This window comes from Ranitomeya variabilis, chromosome 4, assembly GCF_051348905.1.
Source record: "Ranitomeya variabilis isolate aRanVar5 chromosome 4, aRanVar5.hap1, whole genome shotgun sequence".
In the NCBI taxonomy this organism is placed as follows: domain Eukaryota; kingdom Metazoa; phylum Chordata; class Amphibia; order Anura; family Dendrobatidae; genus Ranitomeya; species Ranitomeya variabilis.
The window spans coordinates 603,589,152-603,609,617 of record NC_135235.1 but is presented as its reverse complement, the minus strand read 5'-3'; the positions used below and the strand labels follow the sequence as shown (position 1 = coordinate 603,609,617).

Sequence of the window (20,466 nt, the reverse complement as noted above, 5' to 3'; positions counted from 1 at the left end):
GCTGATGATGATGGTGGCAGTGACGAGAAGAGGGCTAATGATGGTGGTGGCAGCAGCGATGAGATGAGCGCTAATTATGATGATGGTGGCAGAGATGGGAGGAGAGCTAAATGTTGATGGTGGTATTGATGGGAGGAGAGCTAATGTTGATGGTAGCATTGATGGGAGGAGAGCTAATGATGATGGTGGCATTGATGGAAGGAGAGCTAATGATGATGGTGGCATTGATGGAAGGAGAGCTAATGTTGATGGTGGCATTGATGGGAGGAAAGCTAATGATGATGGTGGCATTGATGGAAGGAGAGCTAATGATGATGGTGGCATTGATGGGAGGAGAGCTAATGATGATGGTGGCAGTGATGGGAGGAGAGCTAATGATGATGGTGAAATTGATGGGAGGAGAGCTAATGATGGTGGCATTGATGGGAGGAGAGTTAATGATGATGGTGGCATTGATGGAAGGAGAGCTAATGATGATGGTGGCATTGATGGGAGGAGAGCTAATGATGATGGTGGCATTGATGGGAGGAGAGCTAATGATGATGGTGGCAGTGATGGGAGGAGAGCTAATGATGATGGTGGCAGTGATGGGAGGAGAGCTAATGATGATGGTGAAATTGATGGGAGGAGAGCTAATGATGGTGGCATTGATGGGAGGAGAGGTAATGATGATGGTGGCATTGATGGAAGGAGAGCTAATGATGATGGTGGCATTGATGGAAGGAGAGCTAATGTTGATGGTGGCATTGATGGGAGGAGAGCTAATGATGATGGTGGCATTGATGGAAGGAGAGCTAATGTTGATGGTGGCATTGATGGGAGGAGAGCTAATGATGATGGTGGCATTGATGGAAGGAGAGCTAATGATGATGGTGGCATTGATGGGAGGAGAGCTAATGATGATGGTGGCATTGATGGGAGGAGAGCTAATGATGATGGTGGCAGTGATGGGAGGAGAGCTAATGATGATGGTGAAATTGATGGGAGGAGAGCTAATGATGGTGGCATTGATGGGAGGAGAGTTAATGATGATGGTGGCAGTGATGGGAGGAGAGTTAATGATGATGGTGAAATTGATGGGAGGAGAGCTAATTATGATGGTGGCAGTGATGGGAGGAGAGCTAATGATGATGGTGGCAGTGATGGGAGGAGAGCTAATGATGATGGTGGCAGTGATGGGAGGAGAGCTAATGATGATGGTGAAATTGATGGGAGGAGAGCTAATGATGGTGGCATTGATGGGAGGAGAGTTAATGATGATGGTGGCAGTGATGGGAGGAGAGTTAATGATGATGGTGAAATTGATGGGAGGAGAGCTAATAATGATGGTGGCAGTGATGGGAGGAGAGTTAATGATGATAGTGAAATTGATGGGAGGAGAGCTAATGATGATGGTGGCATTGATGGGAGGAGAGCTAATAATGATGGTGGCAGTGATGGGAGGAGAGCTAATGATGATGGTGGCAGTGATGGGAGGAGAGTTAATGATGATGGTGGCATTGATGGGAGGAGAGCTAATGATGATGGTGGCATTGATGGGAGGAGAGTTAATGATGATGGTGGCAGTGATGGGAGGAGAGTTAATGATGATGGTGGCATTGATGGGGAGTAGAGCTAATAATGATGGAAGGGGAGTGGTGATGAAGTCGTGGTGGAAAAGAGGTTAGAATGAGTGAGTGATGAGAGACCCAAAGAGCAGGGGGCTTACCTGCAGCAACACTGCCGGATGTGACAGAGGATGACGGTAAAGCAGAGTTGTGGTGCGGTCTCCCTGCATGTTCCGAGGGCAGTGGGTTGGCAGTGGGGAGGATGCTCAGATTCTGGTTGATGGGCGAGTGCTGGTTCTTGTTCAGGAGTTGGCTCCCTGAGTGGGCGACAGGAGGATTCTGAACTTGAGACATATTGGCTTCCATCAGAGGCTCCAGGTGTCAGTGCACAGTGCAGGGTTATAGCTGTTAAGTTACTGCAGAGACAAAATGGAAGACAGTCAGCAGCACTGTCCAGAGCAAAACTAACAGTGTTTAGTATGCAAATCACTCATGAAATTACTTAAATAGAGGCAATGTGATGACATCTAGAGGCCTAATTACAGCCCTGCTCACACTGCTGAGCGCTTGTGACAATATCTAAGTGCAGCCCAGAAATTTGGTTGCACTGTTTAAAACGATGTTCACATTTCCGTCTGGACATTCTAGTTGTCTGCTCCATTTACAGAAATAGATGGAAATCACAGACAAAATGGATCCACTGCATAACTGATGCAGGAAGCGCTTTTTCTTACATTCTAAAAACTGAGAAAAGGATTTGGTGACTGGTGAATAGAAATATATAAAACGCCGACCAAGCATATGAACAGCTGCAAAACTTGGCTTGATCATATGGTGCCATCATATTTCGCAGCACTTTACAGTCGTCATGATGACTGTCCCCATCGGGGATCACAATCTAGATTACCCTTCAGTATGTCTTTGGAAAGTGCGGAGAACATACAGACTCCTTGCAGATGTTACATAGGTCGAAAAAAAAAAAAAGACTCTGGTCTATCAAGTTCAACCTTTCTCCCCAGTCATAAATTATTTGTCTCCAAATTATAACCAACAATGCCATTTCTACTAAGGAAATCATCCATCCCTTTTTTGAAAGCTGTTATAGTGTGTGCCATTACTACCTCTTGTGGTAGGGTATTCTACAGTCTGACTGCTCTAACTGTAAAGAACCCTTTCCCCCGTTCCTTAGTATTGTCTTTGGAAGGAATAAGTCATACGCCAGTCCTTTGTATTGACCACATATGTATTGATACAATATAGCAGAAGAAATGAAGGCCGCACTCACCGATCCAGGTGCTTTCTAAGGAACCCGTAGAAGCACCTGGTCGGTGCGAAACGGCCGTCGTTCGGCTCTGTACATACACCCCCGTGCCGTGAAGATGAATTTTCAATAAAGTTACCTGCAAGAGGATCGGTGAGTGCGGCCTTCACTTCTTCTGCTATATCGTTGTGACAGTATTTTTCTGGCCATAGCACCCGAGATAGCAGGCGGACCAGCCAGCAGAGCTCATTCATAGAAGCCAGTAGTGCGGGTTGCTGATTTCTTTTTCATATGAACTATGTATTGATACATATAAATGTGATTTCTACCGAGACATCTTTTTACTCAGCTCAACTTTTCCAACCTCATCATACGAGCGTCCTTCCATCCCTCATAATAATCTAGTTGCCTTTGAACGGACCACCATCTGAATGTCCTTTTTAAAATGCGAAACCCAAAACTGGATCCCATATTCTAGATTTGGCCTCATAAGCGATTTATAAAGGGATAACAATCCATTGGGATCATGGGATTTTATCTCCTTTTATACCGCTGCTGCTTGACATGGAGTACAGCTTACTTGTAACCAGAATACCCAAGTACTTCTCCTGTTCCTTAGTCCAGAATATACTCCCATTTAAAGGGAACCTGTCACCCCCCCAGGCGTTTTTAACTAAAAGAGCCACCTTGTGCAGCAGTAATGCTGCATTCTGACAAGGTGGCTCTTTTAGTTCTGGGTGCTGTAACTGCCGAAATAATCAGTTTTGTAATTTGTCCTAAATACCTTGTCATCAGTCAAGGAGGCCGGCGTTTCCCCCCTGCTTCAGACGCCACACAGCCGTCACTCAAATCTTCTTGGCGCCGGGCGCCGCCTCCTCACCGCTGTTTTGAAATCTGCCGACGCCTGCGCTCTTTTCTCCTGCCTTGAGCAGGCGCAGTGAGCGCTGCCCGTCCGTCCTCATATGCCGTCTAGCTGACTGCGCGGCCGCCCTGCCTGTGAATCCCAGCCCCGCAGTGTCTTCCGATTTATTCACATTGCGGGGCTGGGATTCACAGGCAGGGCGGCCGCACAGGCGCAGTCCGCTAGACTGCATATGAGGACGGACGGGCAGCGCTCTCTGCACCTGCTCAAGGCAGGAGAAAAGAGCGCAGGCGTCGGCAGATTTCAAAACAGCGGTGAGGAGGCGGCGCCCGGCGCCAAGAAGATTTGAGTGACGGCTGTGTGGCGTCTGAAGCAGGGGGGAAACGCCGGCCTCCTTGACTGAAGAAAAGGTATTTAGGACAAATTACAAAACGGATTATTTCGGCAGTTACAGCACCCAGAACTAAAAGAGCCACCTTGTCAGAATGCAGCATTACTGCTGCACAAGGTGGCTCTTTTAGTTAAAAACGCCTGGGGGGGTGACAGGTTCCCTTTAACAGAACTAATTGACTACATGTGGGATATCGCTGCGCTCATAAGTCATTAAACTGTATGGTCCACTATTTGTTGTTACCTCTTGCAAAAGTGAAAAAAATTGGGGCTGTATAACATTTTTAAGTAAACATTTTTTTCCTGTGGGCGTAATAATTTGCAAGAGCTGTCCTCATCACCAGCCCCTGCAAATCTTGTGCAAGCGCGTCGCACTTCTGCAGCTGAGTGTACGCTTCCCAGCTTTAGAGGAGAACTGCGCATGACCGGAAGACATCAGGGGTGTGATAACATGAAAAGAGGGCTGCCTACTCTGGGGCAACTAACTCCTCATCGACTAGTCAAAGCCCTAATTAGCATAGAAAATGGGGACATTATAATTGCTTTTTTAAAACAAATTTGTACCTAAAAACGTTATACAGGGCTGGTTAGGCAGGGAATTTAATTATTGATACACAAGTGAATGGTGCTGGGTTGGAGGGCATGGGGGACCTGATGAGTTCCCTTTAAATCTGAATAGGTCCCTAAGGAGTCAGGTTTTGTAAATTTGAAAAAAAAAATATATGAGAAACTGCTGCTAAACTTTTAACCCCTCTAATATCCTGACAAAAAATAAATATGGTTAAAAAATTATGCAAATGTAGTAGAAACATGGAAAACATTATTTAATAATTATTTTGTGTGGTATAACTATCTGGTATAAGGGCATAAAAATTAAAGTTTGAAAATTGCCAAATTTTCTATATTTTCATAAATATACGCAAATCATATCAACCAAGATTTACCACTAAGAAGTACCACAAGTCACACACACACACAAAAAGAAAACCCTCTAAATCACTGAGATCTGTTGAAGTGTACCAGAGTTATTACCAAATAAAGTGACAATGGTTAGATTTCTAAAATTTGGACTGGTCATTAACCCCTTCATGACCCAGCCTATTTTGGCCTTAATGACCTTGCCATTTTTTGCAATTCTGACCAGTGTCCCTTTATGAGGTAATAACTCAGGAACGCTTCAACGGATCCTTGCGGTTCTGAGATTGTTTTTTCGTGACATATTGGGCTTCATGTTAGTGGTAAATTTAGGTCGATAATTTCTGAGTTTATTTGTGAAAAAAACGGAAATTTGGCGAAAAATTTGAAAATTTTGCAATTTTCACATTTTTAATTTTTATTCTGTTAAACCAGAGAGTTATGTGACACAAAATAGTTAATAAATAACATTTCCCACATGTCTACTTTATATCAGCACAATTTTGGAAACAAATTTTTTTTTTGCTAGGAAGTTATAAGGGTTAAAATTTGACCAGTGATTTCTCATTTTTACAACACAATTTACAAAACCATTTTTTTTAGGGACCACCTCACATTTGAAGTCAGTTTGAGGGTTCTATATGGCTGAAAATACCCAAAAGTGACACCATTCTAAAAACTGCACCCCTGAAGGTGCTCAAAACCACATTCAAGAAGTTTATTAACCCTTCAGGTGTTTCACAGCAGCAGAAGCAACATGGAGGGGAAAAATTAACATTTAACTTTTTAGTCACAAAAATGATCTTTTCGCAACAATTTTTTTATTTTCCCAAGGGTAAAAGGAGAAACTGGACCACGAATGTTGTTGTCCAATTAGTCCTGAGTACGCTGATACCTCATATGTGGGGGTAAACCACTGTTTGGGCGCACGGCAGGGCTCAGAAGGGAAGGAGCGCCATTTGACTTTTTGAATGAAAAATTGGCTCCAATCTTTAGCGGACACCATGTCGCGTTTGGAGAGCCCCCGTGTGCCTAAACATTGGAGCTCCCCCACAAGTGACCCCATTTTGGAAACTAGACCCCCCAAGGAACTTATCTAGAAGCATAGTGAGCACTTTAAACCCCCAGGTGCTTCACAAATTAATCCGTAAAAATGAAAAAGTACTTTTTTTTCACACAAAATTTCTTTTAGCCTCAATTTTTTCATTTTCACATGGGCAACAGGATAAAATGGATCCTAAAATTTGTTGGGCAATTTCTCCTGAGTACGCCGATACCTCATATGTGGGGGTAAACCACTGTTTGGGTGCACGGCAAGGCTCGGAAGGGAAGGCGCGCCGTTTGACTTTTTGAATGGAAAATTAGCTCCAATAGTTAGTGGACACCATGTCGCGTTTGGAGAGCCCCTGTGTGCCTAAACATTGGAGCTCCCCTACAAGTGACCCCATTTTGGAAACTAGACCCCCCAAGGAACTAATCTAGATGCATAGTGAGCACTTAAAACCCCCAGGTGCTTCACAGAAGTTTATAACGCAGAGCCATGAAAATAAAAAATTATTTTTCTTTCCTCGAAAATGATTTTTAGCCCGGAGTTTTTTATTTTCCCAAGGATAATAGGAGAAATTGGACCCCAAATGTTGTTGTCCAGTTTGTCCTGAGTACGATGATACCCCATATGTGGGGGTAAACCACTGTTTGGGCGCACGGCAGGGCTCGGAAGGGAAGGCACGCCATTTGGCTTTTTGAATGGAAAATTAGCTTCAATCATTAGCGGACACCATGTCGGGTTTGGAGAGCCCCTGTGTGCCTAAACATTGGAGCTCCCGCACAAGTGACCCCATTTTGGAAACTAGACCTCCCAAGGAACTAATCTAGATGTGTGGTGAGCACTTTGAACCCCCAAGTGCTTCACAGAAGTTTATAACGCAGAGCCATGAAAATAAAAAATTATTTTTCTTTCCTCAAAAATGATTTTTTAACCCACAATTTTTTATTTTCCCAAGGGTAACAGGAGAAATTGGACCCCAAAAGTTGTTGTGCAGTTTCTCCTGAGTACGCTGATACCCCATATGTGGGGGTAAACCACTGTTTTGGCACACGTTGGGGATCGGAAGGGAAGTAGTGACGTTTTGAAATGCAGACTTTAATGGAATGCTCTGCGGGCGTCACGTTGCGTTTGCAGAGCCCCTGATGTGCCTAAACAGTAGGAACTCCCCACAAGTGACCCCACTTTGGAAACTAGACCCCCAAGGGAACTTATCTAGATGTGTGGTGAGCACTTTGAACCCCCAAGTGCTTCACAGAAGTTTATAACGCAGAGCCGTGAAAATAATAAATGTTTCCTTTCCTCAAAAATATTTTTTTAGCCCAGAATTTTTTAATTTTCCCAAGGGTGACAGGAAAAATTTGACCCCAAAAGTTGTTGTCCAGTTTCTCCTGAGTACGCTGATACCCCATATGTGGGGGTAAACCACTGTTTGGGCACATGCCGGGGCTCGGAAGGGAAGTAGTGACGATTTGGAATGCAGACTTTGATGGAATGGTCTGCGGGAATCATGTTATGTTTGCAGAGCCCCTGATGTGCCTAAACAGTAGAAACCCCCCACAAGTGACCCCATTTTGGAAACTAGACCCCCCAAGGAACTTATCTAGATGTGTGGTGAGCACGTTCAACCCCCAAGTGCTTCACAGAAGTTTACAACGCAGAGCCGTGAAAATAAAAAATCATTTTTCTTTCCTCAAAAAAGATGTTTTAGCAAGCAATTGTTTATTTTCACAACGGTAACAGGAGAAATTGGACCCCAATATTTGTTGCCCAGTTTGTTGTGAGTACGCTGATACCTCATATGTGGGGGTAAACCACTGTTTGGGCGCACGTCAGGGCTCGGAAGGGAAGTAGTGACATTTGAAATGCAGACTTTGATGGAATGGTCTTCGGGCGTCACATTGCATTTGCAGAGCCCCTGATGTGCCTAAACAGTAGAAACACCCCACAAGTGACCCCATTTTGGAAACTAGACCCCAAAAGGATCTTATCTAGATGTGTGGTGAGCACTTTCAACCCCCAAGTGCTTCACATAAGTTTATAACGTAGAGCCGTGAAAATAAAAAATAATTGTTCTTTCCTCAAAAATTATGTTTTAGCAAGTCATTTTTTTATATTTACAAGGGTAACAGGAGAAATTGGACCCCAATAGTTGTTGCCCAGTTTGTCCTGAGTACGCTGGTATCCCATATGTGGGGGTAAACCACTGTTTGGGCGCACGTCGGGGCTTGGAAGGGAGGGCGCACCATTTGACTTTTTGAACGCAAGATTGGCTGGAATCAATGGTGGCGCCATGTTGCGTTTGGAGACCCCTGATGTGCCTAAACAGTGGAAACTCCTCAATTCTAACTTCAACACTAACCCCAACACACCCCTAACCCTAATCCCAACTGTAGCCATAACCCTAAAAACAACCCTAACCCCAACACACCCCTAACCACAACCCTAACCCTAACACACCCGTAACCCTAAATCCAACCCTAACCCTAATCCTAACCCCAACCCTACCCACAACTGTAACCCCAACACAACCCTAAGCCTATCCTTAACCCTAACCACAAGCCTAATCTTAACCCTATTTCTAACCCTAGCCCTAATTCCAACCCTAAGGGTACCGTCTCACATAACGATTTACCAACGATCATGACCAGCGATACGACCTGGCCGTGATCGTTGGAAAGTCGGTGTGGTCGCTGGGGAGCTGTCACACAGACCGCTCTCCAGCGACCAACGATGCCAAGGTCCCAGGTAAAAAAAACAAACCGTACATACTCACATTTCGGTGTCCTTCAGGTCCCTTGCTGTCTGCTTCCCGCTCTGACTGAGTGCCGCCGTACAGTGAGAGCAGAGCGCAGCGGTGACGTCACTGCTGTGCTGTGCTCTCACTTTCCAGCCGGCAGACAGTCAGAGCGGGAAGCAGACGGCAAGGGACCTGAAGGACACCGAAATGTGAGTATGTACGTTTTTTGTTTTTTTTACTTTTACGCTGGTAACCACGGTAAACATCGGGTTACTAAGCGCGGCCCTGCGCTTAGTAACCCGATGTTTACCCTGGTTACAAGCGAACGCATCGCTGGATCGCTGTCACAACGATCCAGCGAGGACAGCGGGAAATCCAGCGACGAAAGAAAGTTCCAAACGATCTGCTACGACATACGATTCTTAGCAGGGTCCCTGATCGCTGCTGCGTGTCAGACACAGCGATATCGTATGGATATCGCTGGAACGTCACGGATCGTACCGTCGTAGCGATCAAAGTGCCACTGTGAGACGGTACCCTAACTCTAATTCCAACCCTAACCCTAAGGCTATGTGCCCACTTTGCGGATTCGTGTGAGATTTTTCCGCACCATTTTTGAAAAATCCGCAGGTAAAAGGCACTGCGTTTTACCTACGGATTTACAGCGGATTTCCAGTGTTTTTTTGTGCGGATTTCACCTGCGGATTCCTATTGAGGAACAGGTGTAAAACGCTGCGGAATCCGCACAAAATTGACATGCTGCGGAAAATACAACACAGCGTTTCCGCACGGTATTTTCCGCACCATGGGCACAGCGGATTTGGTTTTCCATAGGTGTACATGGTACTGTAAACCTGATGGAAAACTGCTACGAATTTGCAGCGGCCAATCCGCTGCGGATCCGCGGCCAATCCGCTGCGGATCCGCGGCCAATCCGCTGCGGATCTGCGGCCAATCCGCTGCGGATCCGCGGCCAATCCGCTGCGGATTCGCAGCCAAATCCGCACTGTGTGCACATGCCCTAACCCTACCCCTAATTCTAACCCTAATTCTAACCCTAGTTCTAACCCTAACCCTAGTAGAAAAAAAATATATATATATTTTATTTATTTTTATTATTGTCCCTATGGGGGTGATAAAGGGGGGTCATTTACTATTTTTTTTATTTTGATCACTGTGATAGGCTATATCGCAGTGATCAAAATACATCTGAAACGAATCTGCCAGCCGGCAGATTCGGCGGGCGCAGTGCGCATGCGCCCGCCATTTTGGAAGATGGCGGCGCCCATGGAGAAGCCGGACGGACACCGGGAGGCCCGGTAAGTATGAAAGGGGGGTGATCGGATCACGGGGGGGGGGGACCGGAGCACAGGGAGGGGGGACCGGAGCACGGGGGGAGCGGACAGGAGGACGGAGGAGCGGACAGGACGACTTAGGGGGGCGGACCACGTAACGGAGCACTGGGGAGGAGATCGGTGGGTGTGGGGGGGGGGGACAGATTAGGTTTTCCAGCCATGGCCGATGATATTGCACCATCGGCCATGGCTGGATTGTAATATTTCACCGTTTTTTTGGGTGAAATATTACAAATCGCTCTGATTGGCAGTTTCACTTTCAACAGCCAATCAGAGCGATCGTAGCCACGAGGGGGTGAAGCCACCCCCCCTGGGCTGAAGCACCACTCCCCCTGTTCCTGGAGATCGGGTGAAATTGGAGTTAACCCTTTCACCCGATCTGCAGGAGCGCGATCCCTCCATGACGCATACGCTGCGTCACAGGTCGGATTGGCACCGACTTTCATGACGCAGCGTATGCGTCAAAGGTCGGGAAGGGGTTAAGGTCAAAATTGGCTCATTCACGAAGGGGTTAATGTACATGCAGCAATATGTTTACTCCACCCATGGTGCAGTACTCTACAAGTATCAATATAAGGATATGTGCGCCCATTTAGTAATTTCTTGCTGACATTTCTGCAAGGTTTCTGCATCTCTTGGCAGCAAAAAAGCTGTGGAAAATTCGGCTGCGTTTTTGCATGCGTTTTTTTCCTGTGCATTCAATGGGGCAAAAACGGACAAAGAATTGACATGCTGCGGATTTAAACGCACAGCAAATCCTGAAAGGAAAAATACTGACCATGTGCACAGCATTTCAGGATTCTCATTGACTTTGCTGGCATAAGGATTCCATAGCATTTTTGGGCCAATTCTGAGCGTGAAAAAAACGCATCATGTGCACACAGCCTAAAACCTCATATTACAAGTGTAAGGGTATGTTTCCACGTTCAGGAAACGCTGCGTTTGACACTGCGTTTTTCCGCAGCGTCAAAAACGCAGCGTCCAGATGTTACAGCATAGTGGAGGAGATTTCATGAAATCCCGACTCCACTATGCATTAAAAAACGCATGCGTTTTTGCCGCGAAAACGCACGCGCGGTGCGTTTTTTCAAAACGCAGCATGTTGCTACAATGAGCAAAACACGCAGGCAGACCGCAGGTGACCTGCAAGTGACCTCAGGTGCAGTTTTGGTCAGGATTTTACTTGCATAAAATCCTGACCAAAGCCTGAAGCAACCCTGAACGTGGACACATACCCTTAGCCTATTTAGACATCTTATGCAGATCTTTTTGTAACGTTTTCCTTGGTGTGATCTGAGCTCAGAACCCCAGCACTGCCTGCAACCCAATATTTATATATACAACTATAGAGAAATGAGGAGTATTTGGCAAATGGAACAAAAATTTTGCTAAAAATATCTTAAATTTATAAATATACATGTCTTGACAACATCACGAAAAGGAAATATACAGGGAAGAAGAAAACAAAAAGTAAATGAAAAAATTGTTAAAAGGTATCAGAAGCCCAAGTGGTATATAGATGGATGTGTACAGGGGCATGAGTAAATGTGTGGGGCCGTCAATAGGTATAACTGACCCGAGTTATCACAAGAAATACATTGTAGAAGTGAAGCCAGGATGTAAGATATACAGAACCGGACCATAGGGTGTGTGGAGCCCAGAAACTAACAGTAAAGTGCTGTACTGTCAGCCAGACTCAGAGTAAGAAATGTCAGAACTAGGGCAGTGATCATTGAAGGCGGACATATGAATAGTGGAAAAAAAGCACAACATTGTAAACCTCAGGCAAAAAAAAAGTGTGTGTGTGGTGTCCGGCCACGGTGGATACATCAGTGATGCAAAATCACCACCATAATAAATAATGGAAATACAGTAGATGATCGGCATCTACAGCTGACAATATCAGGATATAGAAATTATATGCAACGGGACAAATTCCTAGTCATATGAACCAGTAGGAAGGTGCTAAAGATGTGCACCCCATCATGGTGTCTACACTGTTGCCACACAGCAACCAGACAGTGACGTCACGGAAAGGGAGAAGGAAAAATTAATTAAGACTAGAGATGAGCGAATTTGATCAGGTACCTGCTTATTCGGCAAGCCATAGCGCTTACCGAATAAGCTGCAGAGGGAACCCGAATACCTGGAGCATGCTGGATGATCAGCTGTTCGGCTCCGCAGCTGCATGTGTCGCGGCTGTGTCACAGCACATGCATGGACAGCCTATGTGTTGGGCTCTCCATGCATGTGCTGTGACTGACACAGCCGAACAGCTGATCCCCCGCTCCAGGTATCCGGGTTTGCTTCTGCAGCTTATTCGGTAAGCGCTATGGCTTGCCGAATAAGCAGGGACCTGATCAAATTCGCTCATCTCTAATAAAGACCACAACAAGAATGTTGATTCCCTGTCGGATGGCGCTGTAGACAAATACTACTCATCATTCAGATTGCAGCCTCTAGAAGTAAAAGTCGTGGAGTTATGGAAATCACAGGATGGAAACATGTTACTGATATGAAAATGTTGTTTCCATTTTCTCATCATTTGCATAACATCTTGATTTATTCAGTATGGAGTAGGAGCCACGTGCAGAAATCCCGGCACTTACAGCCTTTGCTGCTATCAGTCAGGTTATTAATGGTTGTCTGAGGAATGTTTTGCCGCACTGAATTCATTTGGGCAAATCATCAAGATCCTCTGCTCTCAGCTCCTTCTATAATTGCCAACTGATAATGTCCCAGATGTGCTCGATGGGAGACAAGTCTTGAGATGCTGCAGGACATGGTAGCAAGTTTAGGCCACGCAGGCTGCTCACAGGAACACCCAACATGCAGCCTGGCATTATCATCTTCAAAAAACGGCGCCTGGCCACTTTGGAGAAAGAGCCGCAACACTGATTCCACCACCAAATCAATGTACTGCTGAACTGTTAGTGCACCTGGACTGAAGATTACAAGGGTCAAACTACTGTACATCATGCCACCTCCAGGGCTGTGGAGTTGGTAAGCCAAGCCTCTGATTCCTTAATTTCCCTGACTCCCGATTCCACAGGACTGCCTCACTACTGAGCATGTACATAAAATGCAGCACAGATTCACCTAAGCTAAAAGCCTAAATCCTTACATCACGAATAGAACAGACATTTATAGGACATTTTATAACTTTACCAAATTATGAAAAAAATTACAGCACATACATTGGGTACAGTAGTACAATGCAGTATTATATATTTTCGGAGTCGGTCCATTTATACCGACTCCACCAAAATGGACACCGACTCCAGAGCCCTGCGACCCCACATTATTCCAGTAGTAGAACTGGTGTGGCATTCCATCGAGAAGGCCTCTTCATGGCGTTGTTGCCCATGTAATAATAATAATCTTTATTTTTATATAGCGCTAACATATCGCAGCGCTTTACAGTTTGTACACATTATCATCGCTGTCTCCGATGGGGCTCACAATCTAAATTCCCCATCAGTATGTCTTTGGAATGTGGGAGGAAACCGGAGTGCCCGGAGGAAACCCACGCAAACACGGAGAGAACATACAAACTCTTTGCAGATGTTGTCCAAGGTGGGATTAGAACCAGCTGCAAGGCTGCTGTGCTAACCACTGCGCCACTGTGCTGCCCATGTGGTCCCCAAACCAATCTCCGGCTAGCATTTTATCCAAGACAAAATGAATTTCATGTCTGAAAAGGACAGGCCACCATTCCAGCCTCCAATGCTGTCTTGCACTGCCACACGATGTCCTCTGAGAGTGGTGGCTAGTGTTCAATGAAGAGGCTGTCATAACGGAACATCACATTGGTCCTATTCCTAGGACTATTGCACGTGATGGAACAAAGTACAGCAGTCGAACTTCTATAGTCTTCATTCCAGGTACACCAACATCTCGGTGATACATTGGTTTGTTGGTGAAACCAGAGGCTGTTTCCCTAAAGAGTCCCTGGAGACGTTTTTCAGCACAACAACTCCAGGCCAAACGTTTCTTGTGCTTCCATGAGCAGCATGCATGGCCTAAACATACTACCATGGCCTACAGCGGTCTCTGGATTTGTCTTCCATCAAGCACATTATTGGTCAGCAATCGAAGAGGAGCTGCCAGCAGCAGATCGCGATGATTTGCCCAAGTGCATTCAGCATGGCAGAATATTCCTCAGAAAACCATGAAAGAGGTGGTCCACTACAAGGTATAATGTGCTCGTCGATTTAAACCTTTTAACTAAGTATTTTGGTAAATACATTATGTTGCCATATTTTCCAATGAGTGGCACCATCGTTGCTTGCTCAGTCCCGATGACGTGACCCCTGGCTGCTGCCGCCGCTGACTTCCGCTGATGTTACATCAACTTCCGGAATCCCCTTGCATCATCGAGGCATGATCCAGTCGCACGCACTGCCCCTGATAGACTAGGCTGTGGGCGGTGTTTCATAGCAAATACAGCCCTGTATCAAGAGCTTGCAGCCAAATAAAGCAGAGGAAAGAGAAAAAGCGAGTGGTGGATACTAGGCTGTGAAGTGCAATGAAACGCCTCCCACAGCCCAGTCAATCAGGGGGAGTGCGTGCGACTGTGTCATGGAAGTTGACGGGACATCAGCGGATGTCAGCGGCGGCTGCAGCAGAGGTTGGCATGATCGGCACTGAGCAAGCAATGATAGCGTCGCACACAGGCACATATGGCAACATAAGCAATTGACAAAAATACTTGTTGAAAAGATTTCAATCGATGAGCGAATTATACATTGTAGTGGGCTACTTTCACTGAGGTTATTAAATAGATGGTCAAGACTTGCAAGCGCGGTGATTTCTGCACGTGGCTCACACACCATACTGAAGATGTTATGCAAATGAAGGAAAAATGGAAATTAGATTTGAGTATCATTAACTTGGTTATGCATCCTGTGATTTCCATAACTCCACGACATTCCCTTCTTGGTGCTGTATTCTCAAGGAGCCTGTGTATACTGAATCATCCCAAAGGGAATAGACATTTTTATCATGGTCTTTACACATTTTTCCTTCTCTATTTCTTCGACGTCACTGCCTGGATGTTATGTGGCACCAGTGAAGACACCATGATGGGGTGCACATCTTTAGCACATTCCTACAGGTTCATAGGACTAGGAATGTGCTGTTGTATAAAACTTCTACATCCTGATCTTCTCACTATCAGCTGTAGGTGCCGACCATCTACTGTAATCACAACATTAGGGTGGTGATTGCACATCACTTATGTGTCCCTCAGGACTGTGGAGTCAGTAGGCCAAACGTCCGACTCCCCAGCACTAGTCACTACTGAGCATGTGCATGAAGTGCATTACAGATTCATCTCAGCTAAACGCCTAGATCCTTAGATCAGGAACAGAACAGACATTTATAGGACATGTCATAAATTTGCCAAATTCTTATAAAAACATTTACAGCACATTCTGCATTGTACTACTGTGCCCAATTATATATTTTAGGAGTGGGACCCTTTTTATACTGACTACACCAAAATAGACACCAACTCCATGACTCCACAGCCTGTGTGTCCACGATGGCCTGACACCACACACCCACTGAGGATTTTCCCTACAGTGCTTTCATCCACTATTTATAAGTCCTCCTCCTATAATTTCTGACTTCCCGATTATCTGACCTAATTCTGACATTTCTGCTGATAGTCTCTGGGCTCCGCACACATTTTGGGCAAGCACTGTATTTCTTACATCCTGGCATCAGTTCTTCCCTTCTACAATGTATTTCTTCTTGTGATAACTCACGTCCGGCTATCCCTAGTGCTACCCCCATACATGTACTGATGCCAACAGTACACATCCATGTATACAGCCTTTAGTCTTCTGATACCCTTTTGTATTTGTTTGTTCCATAAATGTTTTTAGCACATTTTGTGTTAGAACTATCGGCTGCCATCACTCTATAGCTGACACATAACGGACCCCACCATCACTGGGCCCCTCTGCTATAGTTTCCCTCAGTAACGCATAGGATCAGAGACCTCAGGCGGAGATCATCTGCACTGGTAGTGAATTGTAGAAACAGTGATACAATCTGACAGCAAACAGAGTTCCTGACAACAGGGAGGAAAAACACGTCCTACACGCTACATAAAGAGGGTGAATCCTGGAGGAAAAGGAATAACGGGAACAAAATTAGTACTGAGGGATCGTTATTCATCTTGGGGCAAGAGGGTTATCGGGGTGCGCTCAATATCGGGAAGTCCCATTACTATGGGGTGCGCTCATTACTGGGGTGTCCTGTTATGGGGTGTGCTCATTACTGGGAGGTCCCGTTATTATGGGGAGTACTCATTACTGGGAGGTCCTGTTATGGGGTGCGCTCATTACTGGGGTGTCCTGTTATGGGGTGCGCTCATTACTGGGAGGTCCTGTTATTATGGGGTGCGCTCATTACTGGGAGGTCCTGTTATTATGGGGTGCGCTCATTACTGGGAGGTCCTGTTATTATGGGGTGCGCTCATTACTGGGAGGTCGTTATTATGGGGTGCGCTCATTACTGGGAGGTCCTGTTATGGGTTGCGCTCATTACTGGGAGGTCCTGTTATGGGGTGCGCTCATTACTGGGAGGTCCTGTTATTATGGGGTGTGCTCATTACTGGGAGGTCCTGTTATTATGGGGTGCGCTCATTACTGGGAGGTCCTGTTATTATGGGGTGCGCTCATTACTGGGAGGTCCTGTTATTATGGGGTGCGCTCATTACTGGGAGGTCCCGTTATTATGGGGTGCGCTCATTACGGGGAGGTCATGTTATTATGGGGTGCGCTCATTACGGGGAGATCCTGTTATGGGGTGCACTCATAATGGGGAGGTCATGTTATTATGGGGTGCGCTCATTACTGGGAGGACCTGTTATTATGGGGTGCACTCATAATGGGGAGGTTATGTTATTATGGGGTGCGCTCATTACTGGGAGGTCATGTTATTATGGGGTGCGCTCATTACTGGGAGGTCCTGTTATGGGTTGCGCTCATTACTGGGAGGTCCTGTTATGGGGTGCGCTCATTACTGGGAGGTCCTGTTATTATGGGGTGCGCTCATTACTGGGAGGTCCTGTTATTATGGGGTGCGCTCATTACTGGGAGGTCCTGTTATGGGGTGCGCTCATTACTGGGAGGTCCTGTTATTATGGGGTGCGCTCATTACTGGGAGGTCCTGTTATTATGGGGTGCGCTCATTACTGGGAGGTCCCGTTATTATGGGGTGCGCTCATTACGGGGAGGTCATGTTATTATGGGGTGCGCTCATTACGGGGAGATCCTGTTATGGGGTGCGCTCAATACTGGGAGGTCATGTTATTATGGGGTGCGCTCATTACTGGGAGGTCCCGTTATTATGGGGTGCGCTCATTACGGGGAGGTCATGTTATTATGGGGTGCGCTCATTACGGGGAGATCCTGTTATGGGGTGCACTCATAATGGGGAGGTTATGTTATTATGGGGTGCGCTCATTACTGGGAGGTCATGTTATTATGGGGTGCGCTCATTACTGGGAGGTCCTGTTATGGGTTGCGCTCATTACTGGGAGGTCCTGTTATGGGGTGCGCTCATTACTGGGAGGTCCTGTTATTATGGGGTGCGCTCATTACTGGGAGGTCCTGTTATTATGGGGTGCGCTCATTACTGGGAGGTCCTGTTATGGGGTGCGCTCATTACTGGGAGGTCCTGTTATTATGGGGTGCGCTCATTACTGGGAGGTCCTGTTATTATGGGGTGCGCTCATTACTGGGAGGTCCCGTTATTATGGGGTGCGCTCATTACGGGGAGGTCATGTTATTATGGGGTGCGCTCATTACGGGGAGATCCTGTTATGGGGTGCGCTCAATACTGGGAGGTCATGTTATTATGGGGTGCGCTCATTACTGGGAGGACCTGTTATTATGGGGTGCACTCATAATGGGGAGGTCATGTTATTATGGGGTGCGCTCATTACTGGGAGGCCATGTTATTATGGGGTGCGCTCATTACTGGGAGGACCTGTTATTATGGGGTGCGCTCATTACTGGGAGGCCATGTTATTATGGGGTGCGCTCATTACTGGGAGGCCATGTTATTATGGGGTGCGCTCATTACTGGGAGGACATGTTATTATGGGGTGCGCTCATTACTGGGAGGCCATGTTATTATGGGGTGCGCTCATTACTGGGAGGACCTGTTATTATGGGGTGCGCTCATTACGGGGAGGTCATGTTATTATGGGGTGCGCTCATTACGGGGAGGTCATGTTATGGGGTGCACTCATAATGGGGAGGTCATGTTATTATGGGGTGCGCTCATTACTGGGAGGACCTGTTATTATGGGGTGCACTCATAATGGGGAGGTCATGTTATTATGGGGTGCGCTCATTACTGGGAGGTCATGTTATTATGGGGTGCGCTCATTACTGGGAGGCCATGTTATTATGGGGTGCGCTCATTACTGGGAGGTCCTGTTATTATGGGGTGCGCTCATTACTGGGAGGTCCTGTTATTATGGGGTGCGCTCATTACTGGGAGGTCCTGTTATTATGGGGTGCGCTCATTACTGGGAGGTCCTGTTATTATGGGGTGCGCTCATTACTGGGAGGTCCTGTTATTATGGGGTGCGCTCATTACTGGGAGGACCTGTTATTATGGGGTGCGCTCATTACTGGGAGGTCCTGTTATTATGGGGTGCGCTCATTACTGGGAGGCCATGTTATTATGGGGTGCGCTCATTACTGGGAGGTCCTTTTATTATGGGGTGCGCTCATTACTGGGAGGTCCCGTTATTATGGGGTGCGCTCATTACTGGGAGGTCCTGTTATTATGGGGTGCGCTCAATACTGGGAGGACCTGTTATTATGGGGTGTGCTCATTACTGGGAGGACCTGTTATTATGGGGTGCGCTCATTACTGGGAGGACCTGTTATTATGGGGTGCGCTCAATACTGGGAGGACCTGTTATTATGGGGTGTGCTCATTACTGGGAGGACCTGTTATTATGGGGTGCGCTCATTACTGGGAGGACCTGTTATTATGGGGTGCGCTCATTACTGGGAGGACCTGTTATTATGGGGTGCGCTCATTACTGGGAGGACCTGTTATTATGGGGTGCGCTCATTACTGGGAGGTCCTGTTATTATGGGGTGCGCTCATTACTGGGAGGTCCTGTTATTATGGGGTGCGCTCATTACAGGGAGGTCCTGTTATTATGGGGTGCGCTCATTACAGGGAGGTCCTGTTATTATGGGGTGCGCTCATTACTGGGAGGACCTGTTATTATGGGGTGCGCTCATTACTGGGAGGTCCTGTTATTATGGGGTGCGCTCATTACTGGGAGGTCCTGTTATTATGGGGTGCGCTCATTACGGGGAGGTCCTGTTATTATGGGGTGCGCTCATTACTGGAATGCACTCATTTTTGGGATGAAATATAAATCACTGGGGGATAATGGAAGATGAGGACTGTGGGTCGCACACTGGGTGAATCCACGGGAGGCGTAGCCCACAAATGTCTGGCCTCGATGGTGGTCAAGGCCTGTGTGGTAAAGGTGCAGCCTCGGTGTTTCCTGCTGGGCGCTGCAGGAGGAGGTGAGGGGGAGTCCGGGCTGGGGGCTCACCTTCTCTCGCTGACCGTCCCGCTGTGTCCAGGCCCTGAGCTGGGAGACGCTCTCTAATCCATACAGGGCGAGGGAAGGGTCGGTACCGGGAGACCGGGGAGGAAACGCGGACACGGCAAACACTAAAGAGAATGAAGAGCCGGCGGGGCTACCGGAAGTGACGTCACCCGGCTCTGCAGCGGCGGAGAGGCGGGGAACCCACACCGCCGGTCAGGAGAAGAAACTCCGCCCACAAGAAGCCACGCCCATCCACAGTTACACAGCGCAGCGCACGCTGCACACAATGTAACGTCGCTACACGGCCAACACCTGACCCTGAGCGCTGCACCGTCGGCACCGAGAGGTAAATGCTGCTCCTACGCTGTGTATATATAGTGGTGCTGTCTGTGCGCTATATACACTGCTCAAAAAAATAAAGGGAACGCTATCCTAGATATCACTGGATGAAATATTCCAGTTGTAAATCTTTATTCATTACATAGTGGAATGTGTTAAGAACAATAAAACCTAAAAATGATCAACGTAAATCTCAACTAATATCCCACTGAGGTCTGGAGTTGGAATGATGCTCAAAATCAAAGTGGAAAATGAAGTTACAGGCTGATCCAACTTCAGTGGATATGCCTCACGAGAAGGAAATGATGCTCAGTAGTGTGTGTGGCTTCCACGTGCCTGTATGACCTCCCTACAAGGGCCTGGGCATGCTCCTGATGAGGCGGCAGATGTTCTCCTGAGGGATCTCCT

General features: G+C 46.8%; 1 protein-coding gene across 2 annotated transcripts in view; it reads right to left on the bottom strand.

The window, feature by feature from the left end:
• The window catches only part of STAU1 (staufen double-stranded RNA binding protein 1), a 42,764-nt gene extending 22,801 nt beyond the window's left edge, over positions 1-19,963 (bottom strand). The window contains exons 1-2 of one of the 2 annotated variants that reach the window (XM_077253298.1): positions 19,723-19,963; positions 1,709-1,963 (exon numbers count right to left, since the gene is read on the bottom strand). In XM_077253298.1, the coding sequence (XP_077109413.1) occupies positions 1,709-1,913 (205 nt within the window). In that variant the 5' untranslated portion in view covers positions 1,914-1,963; positions 19,723-19,963. The remainder of the gene's footprint in view (positions 1-1,708; positions 1,964-19,722) is intronic. The other variant, XM_077253297.1, reaches the window with a different exon arrangement.
• Positions 19,964-20,466: the final 503 nt, after the last annotated feature.